General features: G+C 44.0%; 1 protein-coding gene across 5 annotated transcripts in view; it reads left to right on the top strand.

The window, feature by feature from the left end:
* LOC110501511 (plakophilin-4) overlaps window positions 1-20935 on the top strand; it is a 114010-nt gene that overhangs the window by 16739 nt on the left and 76336 nt on the right. For 4 of the 5 annotated variants that reach the window (XM_036958883.1, XM_021579147.2, XM_036958884.1 and 1 more), the window contains one exon: window positions 5010-5149. In XM_036958883.1, coding sequence (XP_036814778.1) covers window positions 5010-5149 — 140 coding nt within the window. Of the gene's footprint in view, window positions 1-5009; window positions 5150-6189; window positions 6724-20935 lie in introns of those variants that run through there. The other variant, XM_036958886.1, reaches the window with a different exon arrangement.

Here is a 20935-nt window from a genome sequence, read left to right as displayed (position 1 = left end):
GGTACATGTTCTCCGTAAAAAGTAATACTATTTATTCCAAGAGCGCTCCTGCATGTAAAGTGCATTCTGAAAGTATTCAGACTAGAGGTCGACCGATTATGATTTTTCAGCGCCGATACCGATTATTGGAGGACCATAAAAAAAAGCTGATGCCGATTAATCTGCCGATTTAATTTTTGAATTTGTAATAATGACAATTACAACAATACTGAATGAACACTTATTTTAACTTAATATAATACATCAATAAAATCAATTTAGCCTCAAATAAATAATGAAACATGTTCAATTTGGTTTAAATAATGCAAAAGAAAAGTGTTGGAGAAGAAAGTAAAAGTGCAATATGTGCCATGTAAAAATGTTCCTTGCTCAGAACATGAGAACATATGAAAGCTGGTGGTTCTTTTTAACATGAGTCTTCAATATTCCCAGGTAAGACGTTTTAGGTTGTAGTTATTATAGGAATTATAGGACTATTTCTCGCTATACCATTTGTATTTCATATATCTTTGACTATTGGATGTTCTCATAGGCACTTTAGTATTGCCAGTGTAACAGTATAGCTTCCGTCCCTCTCCTCGCTCCTACCTGGGCTCGAACCAGGAACACATTGACAACAGCCACCCTCGAAGCAGCGTGACCCATCGCTCCACAAAGGCCATGGCCCTTGCAGAGCAAGGGGAACAACCTCTCCAAGTCTCAGAGCGAGTGACGTTTGAAACGCTATTAGCGCGCACCCTGCTAACAAGCTAGCCATTTCACTTCGGTTACACCAGCCTCATCTCGGGAGTTCATAGGCTTGAAGTCATAAACAGCTCAATGCTTGAAGCACAGCGAAGAGCTGCTGGCAAAACGCACAAAAATGCAGTTTGAATGAATGCTTACAAGCCTGCTGGTGCCTACCATCGCTCAGTCAGACTGCTCTATCAAATCATAGACTTAATTATAACATAATAACACATAGAAATACGAGCCTTAGGCCATTAATATGGTCGAATCCGGAAACGTATTCTTTCAGTGAAATACGGAACCGTTCCGTATTTTATCTAACGGGTGGCATCCATAAGTCTAAATATTCTTGTTAAATTGCACAACCTTCAATGTTATGTCATAATTACGTAAAATTATGGCAAATTTGCGTGCAATGAATGCAAGAGAAGTGACACAATTTCACCTGGTTAATATTGCCTGCTAACCTGGATTTCTTTTAGCTAAATATGCAGGTTTAAAAATATATACTTCTGTGTATAGATTTTAAGAAAGGCATTGATGTTTATGGTTAGGTACAGTCGTGCAACAATTGTGCTTTTTTCGCAAATGCGCTTTTATTAAATCATCCCACGTTTGGCGAAATTGGCTGTCTTTGTTAGGAAGAAATACTCTTCACAGAGTTCGCAACAAGCCAGGTTAGCAGGCAATATTTACTAAATATGCAGGTTTAAAAATATATACTTCTGTGTATTGATTTTAAGAAAGGCATTGGTGTTTATGGTTAGGTACACATTGGAGCAACCGACAGTCCTTTTTCGCGAATGTGCACTGCATCGATTATATGCAACGCAGGACACGCTAGATAAACTAGTAATATCATCAACCATGTGTAGTTAACTAGTGATTATGATTTATTGTTTTTTATAAGATAAGTTTAATGTTAGCTAGCAACTTACCTTGGCTTCTTACTGCATTCGCGTAACAGGCAGTCTCCTCGTGGAGTGCAATGTAATCAGGTTGTTAGAGCGTTGGACTAGTTAACTGTAAGGTTGCAAGATTGAATCCCCGAGCTGACAAGGTAAAAATCTGCCATTCTGCCCCTGAACAAAGCAGTTAACCCACCGTTCCTAGGCCGTCATTGAAAATAAGAATGTGTTCTTAACTGACTTGCCTAGGTAAATAAAGGATAAATATAGGTGTAAAAATAAAATGAAAATCGTCCAAATCGGTGTCCAAAAATACCGATTTCCGATTGTTATGAAAACCTGAAATCGGCCCTAATTAATCCTCCATTCCGATTAATCGGTCGACCTCTAATTCAGACCCCTTCACCTTTTCTACATTTTATTACGTTACAGCCTTATTCTAAAATGGATTCAATCATTTTTCCCCCTCTTTAATCTACGCACAATACCCCGTAATGACAAAGCAAAAACAGGTTTTAATACATTTTGTATAAAAAAATGAAAAACTGCTATCACATTTACATAAGTTTTCAGACCCTTTACTCAGTACTTTGTTGAAGCACCTTTGGCAGCGATTACAGCCTCAAGTCTGATTGGGTATGACACTACAAGCTTGGCACACCTGTATTTGGGGAGTTTCTCTAATTCTTCTTTGCAGATTCTCTCAAGCTCTGTTGTGTTGAATGGTGAGCGTCGCTGCACAGCTATTTTCAGGTCTCTCCAGAGATGTTTGAACGGGTTCAATTCCGGGCTCTGGTTGGGCCACTCAAGGACATTCAGAGACTTGTCCCAAAGCAACTCCTGCATTGTCTTGGTTGTGTGCTTAGGGTTGTTGTACTGTTGGAAGGTGAACCTTCGCCCCAGTCTGAGGTCCTGAGCGCTTTGGAGCAGGTTTTCATCAAGGAACTCTCTACTTTGTATCCTTTCATCTTTCCCTCGATCCTGACTAGTCTCCCAGTCCCTGCCACTGAAAAACATCCCCACAGCATGATGCAGCCACCACCATGCTTCACCGTAAGGATGGTATTGGCCAGGTGATGAGGGGTGCCTGGTTTCCTCCAAATGTGACACTTGGAATTCAGGCCAAAAAGTTCAATCTTGGTTTCATCAGACCAGAGAATCTTGTTTTTCATGGTCAGAGTCCTTTAGGTGCCTTTTGGCAAACTCCAAGCGGGCTGTCATGTGCTCTTTTACTAAGGAGTGGCTTCCGTCTGGCCTCTCTACCATAAAGGCCTGATTGTCAGAGTGCTGCAGAGATGGTTGTCCTTCTGGAAGGTTCTCCCATCTCCACAGAAGAACTTTGTGCACTGTCAACTGTGGGACCTTATATAGATATGTGTGTGCCTTCCCAAATCATGTCAAGTCAATTGACCAATCAACATCTCAATAGAAACAGGATGCACCTGAGCTCAATTTCGAGTCTCATAGCAAAGAGTCTGAATACTTCTGTAAATACGTTTTTTTTTTTTTTTTTTGTAATACATTTGCAAAAATTTCTTAAAACCTGTTTTTGCTTTGTCATTATGGGGTATTGTGTGTAGATTGACAGGAAAAATATATAATTTAATCAATTTTAGAATATGGCTGTAACGTAACATAATTTGGAAAAAGGGATGGCGTCTGAATACTTTTCAAATGCACTGTACATGCACACTGAACATGCACACTGAACATGCACACTGTACATGCACAAAGGCCATTCCAGATACTTTGTCTGTGGTGACAAAAGCAGACTTGTTTTTCTCACTGACAGGGACATGCTAGCTGAATGGCATTCTCTCTAATCCTTTCCATAGTATAGGGTTTCAACAGAAACCGACTGAGCCCTGACTACTCTTGCTGGGTTGGCCTCTTCTGCCAGTTTAAAAAAAAAATCCCGGACAATGCTGTCTTTTTTTTTTGCTCTTGTTTTTGTAACTGTCTTGACTCGGGGAGCAGGGAGAAGGAGCACACTCAAATTGAAACTGCAACTCTCTAGTTTCTTGTCACTGCTCTATTTCATAGAAACTAATGACAAGAGATTCTCCTTGGGACAAAAGGGTGTGTAACAACTAGGGGGGAAAAACTGCTTTCCTCTGTTTGACACATTTCTGTAACCCTGCTACCAACATGCCTGCTTGTAGTAATATCCCATGTCTGCCTTCATTAACCAGACACGTGATCCGATCAGCTGTCACCATGAAATACTCACGCCTCTGTGTGGTGACAACATGCTAGAATACCACGGGGTCACATATCGGCCGAATGTCTGGGGGACCTCCCACACGTAGCAGGGCTAGCCTGGCTAGTCTTTGCAGGACAGGAGCTTCCCATCCAGGGCCTGTCTGTCTCTACTGTAAACAGCCCAGTGGTCCTCTCTGCTGGCTGGCTGGCTGTCAGCCTGTGTTAACTGATTCATGTACTTGGTATGTTGTGGTGTGTGTGCGCCTCCAGTAGTAATGTACTTCATAACTTTAATAGTGTATGGCACTTTTGGCATAATACGCCAGAACGACTCCACCAATCACCAGCTGACTAACATAATGAATGAGGTATATTAAAAGAGACAGTTTCATGGAGGTCTTATTGAGTTATGCTGGGAGGGGTGGTGCTCTGGTTGGTGTAAAGATATTGTTTAATGACGCTTTCCAGAAGCCAATATCTGGGCAGAAATTCACCGGCATTGGCCCTGGTGCTTAACCACCCTGTCTGGCTCAACAGGCTCCTTCAGGTAAATATTAATCAAGACCGGCCTTCCCATACATTCCCCTGGTGTTTGGCCTGTCAACAATTATAATGAAGGCCACAACTACTTGCGCTCTGACTTTTTCATTTCACTCCCGTCGCCCAGGAGTGAGGTAAGAAGAAGAACGTGTTATCTCTTCCTTACGTGTTTTCCTCTGTGGTGCCGCCGCACGCTCAGGGAATTGTGGAAAGTCAAATTTCCTTTTTGGACACTTGAAGATGTTGTGTGTTTGTCTGGGTTGTTTTTTTTTTAAATGAGTTTGACACATATCATCACTGAAGTTATTTGGTGCGTTAAGTCCATATGGAATTGACTCGCTGGCTGTCTATCTTTGGAGTGATCCATCTGGCATGCGTGGGTGTGTCTATGTGTGTGTTAGCCTACTGTTTTAGTATTGTCAGTGAATATATGACCAGATTGTGTACTAAGTCTGCTTGGTGGGTTCTGTGCACACTTGCGTGCTTGTGTGTCTTATTGTATCTATCAACTGTGCCAATGGTCTTTGGATGGTATGGTTGTGTGTAGTGTGCACGCAACGACACACATATGTCCACATGTATGTGCCACGAGGACCATGTTGGGTGACCAGATTGTTTGTGTCCCTACAGGAGGAATGCCAGCTCCTGAGCAGAGCCCAGTGACGGAGGAGGGGCTTCTGCTGAACATCAGAGAGGGAACCCAACACACCAACAGGAACATGGAGGCTGACACCACCGCCAACAACATCCTGGCCTCCGTCAAAGAGCAGGTACAGCAAATCCAATAGCACCTATCTTACTGTATCATTGCACAGAGCAGGTACAGGAACTTCCAAAACATCTATCTATCTATCTATCTACAATCACTCGAGGACAGACTATGTGAACATAAATGATACCGAGGCTCTGTTTTTATACTATGAGTACCGATTGATAACGAGCAGCAAAAGTTGCTGAGGTTTTTTCTCACTGGTTATTTGGAAAAATCCCGATTTCGCAGGTTAGCATCTTTAGCATCTTACGAAGGGGAGGTGACACTTGCCCGTAACTTGCCAAGAGAGAGGGCGGAGCTCTTCGTTCCGGTTCCGATCCTCATTCTAGTATCTCTTCTCTTAACATGTACAGACCAAGACCTTAATCGAGCGTCTGACCGATTATGCAAGACTTTAGTTCTGGGTTACCCGAGATTACTCAACTTCCATAACATCTCTCAAATGGTATCCCTGCCCATAGTGCCCAAAAAACACCTGCATCATTCCCTGCCACAGAGCAGGTACACAAACCTCTGTCACACCTCTCACACTGTAACACAGCCCGATAGAAGGTACACAAACCTCTGTCACACCTACCATATTGCACCACTGCTAAAGAGTAGGTACAGTCAGGCTGTACTTTATCCCTGCACTCTTAGACACACCCACCCTGTATCAACAGTGGTACTATCGTTTACCTAGTGCGAGCTGGCCCAGATCACTGTAGAAAGTGCCTTGTCAAGAGGCTGTCGTTTTTACCATGACATTTATCACGGGACTCTTCGCAACCCTTACCGTTTGTGAACACAGCTAACAAGCACAGAATGCTTTGTCCTTTGACCATTAGCCGTCAGTCCTAGCTGGTAGGAACCGGGGACTAAGTTATGTCCGGGGGTGCTGCGTGTCCACAATCAAGAGAGCCATCTAGTGCAAACAGAGAGATTAGCCATCTGTGTCAGGACACGCTCTGACTCACAGTCCTCCCTCTGCTGCTCTCTCGCTCTCCCCCTTCCTCCCTGGCAGCGCGTCACACTCCCATTGTTTACCCAAGTCAACAGGAAGGAGAGTTCCATTGGAGAGCACCTGTCAATGTCACTTCCTTCCCCCGGAGTGCTCATCTGCTCGGCCGCTCCTCCTTAGGCTTAGTCAGGACAAGAAGGCAGTAAGTGAGGCAGGGAGAGAGAAAGAGGGAGAGAGAGAGAGAAAGAGAGAGAGAGGAGAGGAAGAGAATGACGGAGAGGAAGAGAGAGAGAGAGAGAGAGAGGAAGAGAGAGTAGCCATAGAGAGTTCTGTACTTTAAAACGCTGGATGGAGACATGCCTCGGAGGCAATTCTTGTTTGGGATTTGGGAGAGTGTAAATTAATCCGTCCTCAGTGTTTAAAAGGAGTTGGAGAGAGAGACAGAGGGAGGGAAAGGAGGAGGAAACCGGGTGCCTTGTGGAGGTCACCGTTGATGCTGGGGTTGTAGTTATTTTCCTGGTTCTGCACGAGTCTTTCCTGTGATTGTGAGGCGGCAGACCTTCGAGGGATCCTGCCTGGTTTAAACATGCTAACCTGTGCCTGTGGACAGGCTTATGACGAGTGCTTGCATGGTGAGTCAGTATGCTAAACCCCCCCTATATTTCTGTTAAAACTTCTCCATGTGCGTCTTCACCCTGCTCTGCCCAATGCCCAAACAAGGACAGGCTGGCCAGGATTTCTTTGATTGCGTTCTCTGTTCATTGTGGAGTTGTGCCTCCTCCGCTCCTGACTGCTAATGAGCCAGAGAGTGTTTGATGTTAATGTCAGGGTTTTCAGACGGGAACTGCTAGTTATTCCCGGCCCGCGTCCCAAATGGCACCCTATTCGCTATGTAGTGCACTACTTTTGACCAGAGCCAATCACGCACTACATTGGAAACAGGGTGCTATTTGGGACGCTGTCTGGCTTTGCTGCTCCCTCTTTAGTCTTTACTGTTCTCTGACCCACTATCTGTGTGACACCTCCATAATGGCTTATTACAGCCACCATTTCAGCTTATTACAGCCACCATTTCAACTTATTACAGCCACCATTTCAGCTTATTACAGCCATAATTTTTTTGCTCTTTCACACTCATCTCACTCAGAGACTTTGGGAGTTTTATTTCTTCTCTCGTTAAGACCTCGAAAGGTTTTTGAAATTAACTTAACTCTCTGGCCGTTACAGAATATCAAATCAAATCAAATCAAATGTATTTATATAGCCCTTCGTACATCAGCTGATATCTCAAAGTGCTGTACAGAAACCCAGCCTAAAACCCCAAACAGCAAGCAATGCAGGTGTAGAAGCACGGTGGCTAGGAAAAACTCCCTAGAAAGGCCAAAACCTAGGAAGAAACCTAGAGAGGAACCAGGCTATGTGGGGTGGCCAGTCCTCTTCTGGCTGTGCCGGGTGGAGATTATAACAAAACATGGTCAAGATGTTCAAATGTTCATAAATGACCAGCATGGTCGAATAATAATAAGGCAGAACAGTTGAAACTGGAGCAGCAGCACAGTCAGGTGGACTGGGGACAGCAAGGAGTCATCATATCAGGTATTCCTGGGGCATGGTCCTAGGGCTCAGGTCCTCCGAGAGAGAGAAAGAAGGAGAGAATTAGAGAGAGCATATGTGGGATGGCCAGTCCTCTTCTGGCTGTGCCGGGTGGAGATTATAACAGAACATGGCCAAGATGTTCAAATGTTCATAAATGACCAGCATGGTCGAATAATATTAAGGCAGAACAGTTGAAATTGGAGCAGCAGCACAGCCAGGTGGACTGGGGACAGCAAGGAGTCATCATGTCAGGTAGTCCTGGGGCATGGTCCTAGGGCTCAGGTCCTCCGAGAGAGAGAAAGAGAGAAGGAGAGAATTAGAGAACGCACACCTAGATTCACACAGGACACCGAATAGGACAGGAGAAGTAGTCCAGATATAACAAACTGACCCTAGCCCCCCGACACATAAACTACTACTGCAGCATAAATACTGGAGGCTGAGACAGGAGGGGTCAGGAGACACTGTGGCCCACTCCGAGGACACCCCCGGACAGGGCCAAACAGGAAGGATATAACCCCACCCACTTTGCCAAAGCACAGCCCCCACACCACTAGAGAATACCCATACTTGCGTTCCAAATATTAGGCTGTTTGAGTATGCGAAAATAGCATGCAACATTAAAAAAAAAAAAAAAGTATACTTTAAATGCCCAGATGTCATACTCTTTTCTGCTTTGTCAACAGCTGATTAATAATGTATGGGGATGCGCTTCCGAAATCAACGAATAACGGGGAAACAAAGCAATCGCAAATGACGCGTTCTCAGCTGCGAAAATGGAGTATATGTGAATTTTCAAAAATCGAGTCTATTTTAAATCGAGTATGGTTTAAGAATGGTTTAAATGCCAGGATGTAATACTCATTTCGGCTCTTCATCTAGTAGAATTCGATGCACACTTTTCCACAATGCATTGGAAGAGTTGGGCTGCGAGTGGTAGGCCCTAGCGCTCTTCAAGTAGCCAAACAATAGTGAAGCTTCTGTGGTGGTGTTCAAATGCAAGCTAAGTATTTTTTGTTCTCCTTAATCACGAGAATTGCATCGTAGGCTACATCTTTGAAAACAGAAGTATTTTTTTAAAGCGGGTTTCTGTTTTCTCATTGAAAAGTTTTTTTTTTTTTGTTCTCGTGGCCCTCGTCATCGCTTTTAAACAAAATCTTTCAATTTCTGAATGTGTCGGCACCGGAGATTCGGAATGTGGATACGATATTGATGTCATGTTTATCAGGCGTTTTGATTTGAACATGTGGATTGTTTTAGTTTTATAGGCTACCTATTTAATTATTTCGTTTACGTATGTAACAGCACTTTGGTTTCATTAATAAATATGTTAAAATGGAACCAAATGATCTGTTTCTGTCTTCAATCCTGTTTCAATAGGATAGAAGGGCAAAATCAAATCAAATCCAATTGTATTTGTCACAAGTGTGTAAATTTGTTGGTACTCCTTTTCCTGTAGTCCACAATCATCTTCGTTGTCTTTATCATGTTAAGGGAGAGGTTGTTATCCTGGCACTACACTGCCAGGTCTCTGACCTCCTCCCTATAGGCTGTCTCATTGTTGTCGGGGATCAGGCCTATCACTGTTGTGTTGTCAGCAAACTTAATGATGGTGTTGGAGGTGTGCTTGATCATGCAGTCATGAGTTAACAGGCAGTACAGGAGGGGACTGAGCACGCACCCATGAGGGGCCCCATGCTACGGACCAGCGTAGCAGATGTGTTGTTACCTACCCTTACCACCTGGGGACGGCCTTTCAGGAAGTCCAGGATCCAGTTGCAGAGGGAGGTGTTTAGTCCCAGGGTCCTTTTGTCCAGGTGGAAAGAGCAGTGTGGAGTGCAATAGCGATTGCACCATCTGTGGATCTGTTGGGGCGGTATGCAAATTGGAGTGTGTCTAGGGTTTCTGGGATAATGGTTTTGATGTGAGCCATGACCAGCCTTTCAAAGCACTTCATGGCTACAGACGTGAGTGCTACGGGTCGGTAGTCATTTAGGCAGGTTACCTTAGTGTTCTTGGGCACAGGGACTATGGTGGCCTTCTTGAAACATGTTGGCTAAAGTATACAGTATAAATCAAATGTGATAGTTTGCCTATAACCAGCCTGAGTAGGCCTATAACTCCATTCCTATTCTATTCAGAGTTTAGAGAAATGAATCAGTTACACAGGTGGGCCCAGGTGACAATAAATAAAATCAAAAGCTTACCTTAAGAGTTCCAGGGTTGTGTTGGATAGTCATTGCCAGCTAGCTAACATTTGAGCCTGGTGTTTGAGTAGACTAAACTAGCTAGCTGCATTTGCTAGCAAAGTGAAAGTGAAAAAAAGCTCTCTACCTCATTCTCTCTCTCTCTTTCAGTCATCTACTCATCACATTTTATGCACTTCAGTGCTAACTTGCTGTAGCTTATGCTTTCAGTACTAGATTAATTCGCTGATCCTTTGGGTGGACAACATGTCAGTTCATGCAGCAAGAGCTCTGATAGGTTGGAGGACAACCTCCGGAAGTTGTGTACGTTTATAGAAGGGGTTGAGAACCATGAACCTCCTAGGTTTTGTATGGAAGTCAATGTACACAGAGGAGGACAGAAGCTAGCTGTCCTCTGGCTACATCATGGTGCTACCCTACAGAGTGCTGTTGAGGCTACTGTAGACCTTCATTGCAAAACAGTGTGTTTTAATCAATTGTTTGGTAACATGTGAATATATTTAGTATAGTTTCATTTAAAAAGGATAACTTTTTTAACGTTTGACCATTTTTATGAAATTCACTTAGGATGATGGTCCTCCTCTTAGTACGCTAGTATGGTTATTCAGACATGGCCTCTCTCTCTAATATTTATTATCTTATTATAATTTAATTTAGCTGAGCGGGTGTTTTTGTATATAATCTAAGACCTACTTTCTTATCAATTACTTCTGAAGTGGAATGAAGCTGGAGACTGAAGGGAAGCCGCAGAATGGCACTCAGCCAGTCAACTTCTCATATTCTGTGAATTCAGCAAAAACCCCCATGTTTTTTAATGCTTTTTCTGCCACATTAGCAAGGTTATCCCTGTGAACTGAGTGCTGGAGCGCTGTATTGTGGGCTTAAGACAATAACACAGTGAATAATCACAGTGAAACGTGAGCCTTTTTTTTCCCTCATTGCGAAAGCTTAGGCTACCCTTAAGTTAGTAAAGGCAACATGGAAAATGTGGTAGAATATGCGAGAACAGAAGAAAAGTGTACTCCTACTCTCAATCTGATGTGTGGGGGAAAGCTGGCTGATTCAGAGTTATCCTCTACTATGGACGTTGTCCTGCACAGCCGAAGGGTCCAATATGCCCCCGCAATAATGAAAGGCAGGAAAAGAGGAGGAAGTTGCTATATGTGTTCATCCAGACTCCTCCTCTCCGGAGCGGCCTAGTTTACGACTTAATCACCTCAGCCTGGCCTGCCCTGGGTGACACTGGGTGTAACTAAGTCAACAACCCAAGAGGAATTCTTTAAGCTGTAATGTAGCCTAGCCTAGCCTAGCCGTTCACAACGGGGACTATTTGGAGCTGCTGTCTGAAGGCGTAAGCGTGCTTCAGTTCGGCTGGTGCCTAGCCAGACTTAACAAATGTGCTCGCATACTCCCTTAAAAGACCTTCACTTTAAGAATGTGTAAAAAGCGGCAATATTCATTTTGAAATGGATGTTTGACGAGAATGTGTCCACATACTTTTGGTCATGAAGTATATATATATATATATATATATATATATGTATGTATGCATGAATGTATGCATGTATGTATGTATGTGTGTTTGTATATAAAGAGACGGATCTAGATTCAAATATCTCTGTCTAAAAAACATACCCCCCTCTGAGTGGTAAAGTGTAAAGACAACAGCTCTCCCACACCACATGTCCCTGCAATAATTCTCTTAATACCAGTAGACAGTGATTTAGATGAGAAGCTCCTGTAAGGGTTGTGGTGCCATTCACAGCAGACAAGGAGGCAGTTGAGCTGAGCATGCATTATAATGTTCCCTCCCTCCCTCTCAATTCAAGGGGCTTTATTGGCATGAGAAACATATGTTAACATTGCCAAAGCAAGTGAAGTAGATAATATACAAAAGTGAAATAAACAACAAAAATGAACTGTAAACATCACACTCACAGAAGTTCTCTCTCTCTCTCTCTTCTCTCTCTCTCTCTCTTTTCCCTCTCTCTCTTTTCCCTGACCCCTAAACCCAACCCTTAACCTAACTCTAACTTTAACCCCAAAACCCTAACCCTGAACCTAACCCCAAAGCCTAAAAAAGCCTTTTCCTTGTGGGGACCGGTGTAATGGCCCCACAATTGTCCTTGTTTTACTATTGTTGTGAGGACTTCCGGTCCCCACAAGGATAGTAAATCCAAACCACACACACACACACACACACACACAGAATTTCCTCTGCAGCTGGTATGTGGTGTAGTAAAGCACTGCTCGGGGGGGGGGGTGTCCTTGCTTTGAGTGCTCAAAATGTGACGACCTCTTTAAGCAACGAAAAGCAAACCCGAAAAATGGCCCTCTTGAGATCACAATGCAATGCTTCCTCCATCCTCCATTCTGGCAGACTAATCCAAGTGACCTCTGTGTGGACCTGTGTTTCTTGGAGCTGGAGAAGTCAAAGAAATACAACAATATGGCCGTTGACTAAAAGGCAGGGTTTGACTTTTTTGTGGAATCTCTACATCTGCTGCTGGGAAAAAAGCAGGAGTTAGGTTCAAATTGCCATGATGGCAGAAGCCGTTCCACCACTGCGGAGGAACTAAGGCCTCTAAATACAATCGACTAGGAAGCTAGCTACCTCTGGCCTTAACTCCTCGTTCTTCTTTTCTCACCTACCGCTGTGACAGGCCAGGAGAAATCTGAAAGCATTCCCGCCTCGATTATAGCCATGAAAGAAATGGAAGCCCTTCTTGGAGCAATTATCCTATGGGACCGGAGAGTGAGAGAGGAGGAGATAGACAGATAGAGAGAACAGAGCAGTGGCTGCAGCCTGCGGGCTGTTTCACTGGGCTGCTCAGCAGGAGCCTGATGTCACTGCAGTGGCTGACTGACTGGCAGAACGGAGGGCAGATAATCTGCTGCCAACGTGACATGATGGAGGGGGGCAGTGTGTACTGGGCTGACCCTGGCACACTCAGGTCTGTCTGTCTGTTTCAACCCAGCCCAGGGACAGCCCTCTCCTTTCCTCCGTCTCTCCATCACAGTCCTCCTCATCAGTGTCATCAGTAGTAGCCATGAAGGCATCAACAGCAGCGTGACAAAAAACAGGTACCAGTGCGACTGCGACTAGAGCTGTTGTGGGGACTGTATTACCCCCACACCGGCGGTCGCGAGTCATGAAGGCAGTCATATTCCACGTGACCGTTTAGTCATGGTAATTGGGCTTCTCCAAGCTCTGATGCTGCTGATGGTCATTAGAAGCTTACCAAACTTGCTAACTGCCTTTTACTCAGCATTCCGTTGTCCCTATTATCACACTGACGTCAATGCAAATGTGATCAAAAATCGAATCAAACACTCCATGACAGCCCATGTGCTCATGTTGCGCAACAATTCTATAGGCTATGCAATTGTGGGAGAAAACAGAGTGATGGCCTCTATTAAAAAGAGGAGGATCCCATCAGCTTTCTATAGGCTAGGCTTACTATATTTATTTCTCAACTTTCCTAATATAAAGCACATTGCCTATCTTTACAACAGGAGTATAGCCTACCTGGCTGGCATGAAAATTAACCACGGGAAAAGTGTCCTCCATTCACTATTTAAGTGCATTAAGACCATAGATAACGTGTATTTTTTTCCCTGCCCTTATTTGCTTGACAATCACCGGCTGACGAAATTTCGTGACCGCCACAGCCCTAACTGGGACCATTAAGAAGCTTCTAGCACCATGGGGTGATGGTGTAATACAGTAAGGATATACTCGGCCATCCTACATATACTCGGCCGTCCTCACTCGGAATCCCTAAGGAAGACCAGAAAGCGCAGTAAGCGGTGCCAGGGTGGATTACCCATGAGCTCTAGCAGCTCTCTCAGAGATGCCCATCTCTCGACAGTACAGAGCCCAGACTCTCCCACCAACGAGTACTGATGTAGGCTGAACTAACACTGCAGGTCGGCTTACTTACATCCCTTTATTCACTGCAATAGCAATATAATGGCAGGATCGAACGTTTCTACATTGCTCTCCTCATAGAGAGACCGTGCCTGGAGCCACATTTTGGAAAATACTTAGCTATCGAGCTACCAGAGGAAATGTATGTTTGTGAGGCCCAGATGAATGGCAGTCCGAAAGGAAGAAATTATTGCCCTTCTTTGGCAGTGTTTGGATCTTTGTTGTGTCCTAAAATACACACAGATTGGCTTTTGTGTTGCTTTCATTCAGCTGCAGAAGGCATCATCATCAACAGCAACAGCAGCAGATCATAAGAGCAGCAGCTTTTGTGGTACAGCCAGCCAGGCAGAACAACACAACGGCACAGCAGCCCTCTACGATCAGGCTGTTTTATGTGAGCTTGGAGGATATTGTATGCATCCCAAATGGCACCCTATTCCCTATGTAGTGCACTACTTTTGACCAGAGCCCTACGGGTGCTCAAACGTAGTGCACTCCTTAAGGAATAGGGTGCCATTTGGGATGCAGACACCGTCTTCTGATGTGTAGCTTACAAAACCACCTCATCTGCAGTAGTCTACAGAGAATCATGTGGGTTTTGGAGAGAGACCAACGATCCAAATTTGTGGTCCAATCTCTGTCTGTTCATTTCTCTGTGATAAAACGGCCATTGATAAGATGCAAAATAAGATTAGAGGAATCCTCTTTTGTTCTCGCCCTCTCGCCTCCGCGTCCCAAATGGTACCCTATACCCTACAAAGTGTAGATACTACTTTTGACCAGAGCCCATAGGGCGCTGGTCAAACATAGTGCACCAGTAGGGAATAGGGTACCATTTGGGACGCAGCCTCTGTTTCTTCTCTCTCAGACAGCCTCCGTGCCAGGCGCTGGCTGTCACTTCAGCAGACACACAGATGACAGCCTCTTTAATGGCATTTTAATGATCTAGCCCAAGATGCAACTCCACGTTCATGTTTCCGATGCAGAGAGGAAAACGTCCTTCCTCTTCGTCCATCCTCTTATCTGTGTCACAGATAGGGCTGTTGCGGTGACCGTATTACCGCCACACCGGCGGTCACGAATCATGAAGGCATGATTCGTGTGTGTGTGTGTTCCCAAACAAAAACAAGTTGCACTCTGGTCCTCTGTAGACCTCCACAGTCTTCCAAATTGACAATGACCCCAAGCATCCTTCTAAGGACAACAAAGTCAAGGTATTGCCCGGACGTCAATCCTATTGAAAATTTGTGGGCAGAACTGAAAAAGTGTGTGCGAGTCAGGAGGAATTCACCCAACTTATTGTGGGAAGCTTGTGGAAGGCTACTCGAAACGTTTGACCCAAGTGAAACAATATAAAGCCAATGCTACCAAATACTAATTGAGTGTATGTAAACTTCTGACCCACTGGGAATGTGATGAAAGAAATAAAAGCTGAAATAAATCATTCTCTCTCCTATTATTCTGACATTTCACATTCTTAAAATAAAGTGGTGATCCAAACTCTACTAGGATTAAATGTCAGGAATTGTGAAAAACTGAGTTTAAATGTATTTGGCTAAGGTGTATGTAAACTTCTGACTTCAACTGTATATACAGGGAGTACCAGTACCAGATCAATGTGCAGAGGTACCAGGTACTTGAGGTAGATATGTACATGAAGGCATCATAATAGATGAGAGTAAAATAAAGAACGGAGTAGCAGCAGCATATGACGATTGTAAAAGTGTGTGTGAGTGTGCACGTGTGTTTGTGTTTGTCACACCCTGACCATAGAGATTGTTTTATGTCTCTATTTTGGTTTGGTCAGGGTGTGATTTGGGTGGGCAGTCTATGTTCTAGGATTTTCTATTTCTATGTGTTTGGCCGGGTGTGGTTCTCAATCAGAGGCAGCTGTCTATCGTTGTCTCTGATTGAGAACCATACTTAGGTAGCCTTTTCCCCCACCTGTTTTGTGGGAAGTTACCTTTGTCTTTGTTCAGGGCACGTAGCCCAAAGCTTCACGGTTTGGTTTTTGTTCTTCGTTTTGTCGTCGGCATTTTTTTGAATAAAGATAAAATGTACGCTTACCATGCTGCACCTTGGTCCAGTCCTTCAGCCAGCCGTGACAGTGTTGTGTCGGTGCGTGTGTGTGTGTGAGGATTTTGTGTGGGAGTGACAGTGTAGTGTGTGGGAGTGAGTGTGTCTATGGTGTGTGTGTGTGTGTATATATATAGTCCAGTAAGTGTGCCATCAGTGGAAGATAGAGTCAGTACAGATAGCTTGGGTACCATTGATTGACTATTTAGCAGTCTTATGGCTTAGGGGTAGAAGCTCTCTCGGAGTCTGTTGTTCCGAGGTCCGGTGCGCCGGTACCATTTGCCTGGACGGTAAGCAGAGGGAACAGTCTATGGCTTGGGTGGCTGATATCGTGGTCCAGGGAGCTGTCTGCTAGTAATCTAAGTGAACGTCTTCATGTGAGAAGCTAGAGCTCTGAGGATCATATGTACAGTGTATAGAAGACCTTGAATGCCATGCTTCACATAGACTGTCATCAGAGAGGTCGGTTGACACAATGTCAACAGAGATTTGTTTTCTATATGTGAAAATACTGAAACGGAATCTGAGGAATTTGCCTGGCTACCCATCCACATCACTCCAGCCATACGCCACGCCCACAAAAGTTTATTCTCCACTCTCTCGCCTCCCTCCCCGATGATTTCTAGAATGCGAACACATTCTGACTGTTCTGATTGGTCCCAGAAACCGATGGGTTGGGCCAGATAATGACATGATACTTGATACTCTGATTTGTTAGAGACGATCCAATCCCTAACTCATTTGTTTTCGTACAACGCCCTTCGTTTTGGAGTCGCAGAAACGACTTCTAGGGTGTCAGTTTCAGACTGAATGTATGTAGCGATCGATAGAGCAGCGGAATTAAATTCAGGGCGAGTCATCAGGCAAGTGATGAATAGCATTCCATGAAATGTTATGAAATTCTTCATATTACTTGAGGTTTTTAGATGAAGTTACTAAGACCTTTTAAGTAGTGTTGTAGGAGGCCTTGAAATCAGTTCTCTTGTTCAGTGCTTAGATTTTCTTGTTCACTTTGCTAGCATAGTGTTATGCATATTGCTTACAAATGTCTGTCACTACTGCAGCCTGTACATTCTTCCTCTCAAAATCAGAGTTTTGTCCCAAGGTGACTTTGTGTAGCAGTGATTTCCAGTGAGTAATAATGCTGTCTGTCTGTTTCTCTCTCCCTCTCTCTCTCGCGCTCTCTCTCCCTCTCCCTCACCCACTCTCTCTCTCGTTCTCTCTCTCTCTCCCTCTCTCTCTCTCGCGCGCTCTCCCTCTCCTCTCTCTCTCTCACTCACTCTCTCTCACGCTCTCTCCCTCTCCTCTCTCTCCCTCCCGCTCCTCTCTCTCCCTCTTCCTCACTCTCTCTCGTTCTCTCTCGCTCTCCCTCTCTCTTTCTCCCTCTCTCCTCTCTCTCTCTCTCCCTCTCACCTCTCTCTCGTTCTCACTTTCTCTCTCACTTTTTCTCTTTTTCTCTTTCTTTCTTTCTTTCTTTCTTTCTTTCTTTCTGTCTCTCTTTCTCTCTCTCTCTCTCTCTCTCTCTCTCTCTCTCTCTCTATATATATATATATATATATATATATATATATATATCCTCCCCACATTCAGCTATGTCGTGGGCCTCATTAGAATACGCTAGCAGCCGCACACTGCTGCTGCTAGAGAGCAGAACTGTCAAGCCCCATTGCCACTTAATGAACAAATATGTTTCCAGAGGATTTCTCTCAACCCCCGGTCAAGAAAAAAGCCATCTGCCTTCGTTACGTAAAATGTCCCTAAGCATCCATAATGGAACTGCAGCCCTTTCGGGTGACAAGTGTCCGTGCCCTCTTCCTGCAGCGCCTGGATCAGATCCGAACCCAGTTTGAGCCCCAAATGGCACCCTATTCCCTGTAAAGTTCACTACTTTTGAGCCCTATGGGACACTGAGTGCTGCTGGGCCACTGCAACATCAAATAGAGACAGTGAGGAAGTGAGAAATAGATGTCAGATAAGATCTCTAGTCTTAATTAATAGGGAGATTTGGACATTTTCTGGTGCCGGGGCTGTAGCACAGATTGCTGTGATATAACTCACTGTTCCTGTCTGTCTGCTGTATGTGAGTTGAACGTTTTATTAGTCATATGTACAGGATATCAACGCAATGTTTACTTGCAAGTTCATTTTCGACATTGCAATAATAGGAAATAATAAACTATGAAAATACGAACATATATTAAATGGCTCAGGAGAATAGAATAAACATTTTAGAATAAGTATAATTAAAAACCTTTTAGGGTCACACAGAGTGCTTCTAGGTAGTCTTAAACACGTCTACTTTGAAGCAAAAGTATACATCTCGCACACATGGTTATGGGCTTAAAGAAAGAAGATACCTATACCATGTCAGATATAGAGTTGACATGTTTTCCATTTTGAGTTTGCATCCCAATATTGCACTTTAAATACATCACAGAAGATTGAAATATAACAAAACCGTTTTTCTTATAACTAGGGAAATTGTGTCACTTCTCTTGCGTTCCGTGCAAGCAGTCAGGGTATATGCAGCAGTTTGGGCCGCCTGGCTCGTTGCGAACTGTGTGAAGTCTATTTATTCCTAACAAAGACCGTAATTAATTTGCCAGAATTGTACATAATTATGACATAACATTGAAGGTTGTACAATGTAACAGCAATATTTAGACTTAGGGATTCCACCCGTTAGATAAAATACGGAACGGTTCCGTATTTCACTGAAAGAATAAACGTTTTGTTTTCGAAATGATAGTTTCCGGAATCGACCATATTATTAATGACCAAAGGCTCGTATTTCTGTGTTTTGTTATGTTATAATTAAGTCTATGATTTGATATTTGATAGAGCAGTCTGACTGAGCAATGGTAGGCAGCAGCAGGCTCGTAAGCAGTCATTCAAACAGCACTTTCGTGCGTTTTGCCAGAAGCTCTTCGCAATGCTTCAAGCATTGAGCTGTTTATGACTTCAAGCCTATCAATTCCCGAGATAAGGCTGGTGTAACCGATGTGAACTGGCTAGCTAGTTAGCGGGGTGCGCGCTAATAGCGTTTCAAACGTCACACGCTCTGAGACTTGGAGGAGTTGTTCCCCTTGCTCTGCAAGGGCCGCGGCTTTTGTGGAGCGATGGGTAACGATGCTTCGAGGGTGGCTGTTGTCGATGTGTTCCTGCTTCGAGCCCAGGTAGGGGCGAGGAGAGGGACGGAAGCTATACTGTTACACTGGCAATACTAAAGTGCCTATAAGAACATCCAATAGTCAAAGGTATAGGAATGGTATAGAGAGAAAGAGAGAAATAGTCCTATAATTCCTATAATAACTACAACCTAAAACTTCTTACATTGGAATATTGAAGACTCCTCCACCAACATGTTCTCATGTTCTGAGCAAGGAACTTAAACGTTAGCTTTCTGACATGGCACATATTGCACTTTTACTTTCTTCTCCAACGCTTTGTTTTTGCATTATTTAAACCAAATTGAACACATTTCATTATTTATTTGAGGCTAAATTGATTTTATTGATATATTATATTAAGTTAGGATAAGTGTTGTTGTAATTGTCATTATAACAAATAAAAAAATACAAAAATGTCAGATTAATCGGTATCGGCTTTTATGGTCCTCCAATAATCGGTATCGGTATCGGCGTTGAAAAGTCATAATCGGTCGACCTCTAATTCAGACCCCTTGACTTTTTCCAAATGTTCTTACGTTAAAGCCTTATTCTAAAACGATTAAATACATTTTCTAGCTCATCAATCTACACACAATACCCCAGAATGAAACAGCAAAAATGTTTCCCCCCCCACAAATGTATTAAAAATAAAAAACTGAAATACCTTATTTACATAAGTATTCAGACACTTTGCTATGAAACTCGAAATTGAGCTCAGGTGCATCCTGTTTCCATTGATCATCCTTGAGATGTTTCTACTTCTTGATTGGAGTCCAGCTATGGTAAATTCAATTGATTGGACATGATTTGGAAAGCACACACCTGTCTATATAAAGGTCCTACAGTTGACAGTGCATGTCAGAGAGAAAAACTAAGCCTTGAGGTCGAAGGAATTGTCCGTAGAGCTCCCAGACAGGATTGTGTCGAGGCACAGATCTCGGGAAGGGTACCAAAACATTTCCGCAGCATTGAAGGTCCCCAAGGGGCGGTCCCCAAGGGGCGGCAGGTAGCCTAGTGGTTAGAGCGTTGGGGCGGATTGAATCCCCGAGCTGACAAGGTAAACATCTGTCGTTCTGACCCTGAACGAGGCAGTTAACCCACTGTTCCCAGGCAGGCTGTCATTGTAAATAAGAATGTATTCTTAACTGACAAGTTAAATAAAGGTAATATAAAAATATATATATATATTTAAAAAATTACACAGTTGCCTCCATCATTCTGAAATGGAAGACGTTCGGAACCACCAAGACTGCCTGGCCAAACTAAGCAATCGGAGGAGAAGGGCCTTGGTCAGGGAGGTGACTAAGAACCCGATGGTCACTCTGACAGAGCTCCAGAGTTCCTCTGTGGAGATGGGAAAACCTTCCAGAAGGACAACCACCTCTGCAGCACTCTGGCAATCAGGCCTTTATGGTAGGGTGGCCAGACAAAAGCCACTCCTCAGTAAAAGGCACATGACAGCCACTTGGAGTTTGCCTAAAGACTCTCAGACCATGACAAACAAGATTCTCTGGTCTGATGAAAACAAGATTGAAATCTTTGGCCTGAATGCTATGCGTCACGTCTGGGGGAAACCTGGCACCATCCCTACGGTGAAGCATGATGGTGGCTGCATCATGTTGTGCGGTTGTTTTTCAGCGGCAGGGACTGGGAGACTAGTCAGGATCGAGGGAAAGATGAATGGTGCAAAGTACAGAGAGATCCTTGATGAAAATCTGCTCCAGAGCGCTCAGGACCTCAGACTGGGGCTATGGTTCACCTTCCAACAAGATAACGACCCTAAGCACACAGCGAAGATAACGCAGGAGTGGCTTCGGGACGAGTCTCTGAATGTCCTTCAGTGGCCCAGCCAGAGCCCGATCGA

The sequence above is a fragment of the Oncorhynchus mykiss genome, chromosome 22, assembly GCF_013265735.2.
Source record: "Oncorhynchus mykiss isolate Arlee chromosome 22, USDA_OmykA_1.1, whole genome shotgun sequence".
NCBI classification, from domain to species: Eukaryota; Metazoa; Chordata; class Actinopteri; order Salmoniformes; family Salmonidae; genus Oncorhynchus; species Oncorhynchus mykiss.
This window is presented reverse-complemented; position numbering and strand designations above follow the sequence as displayed.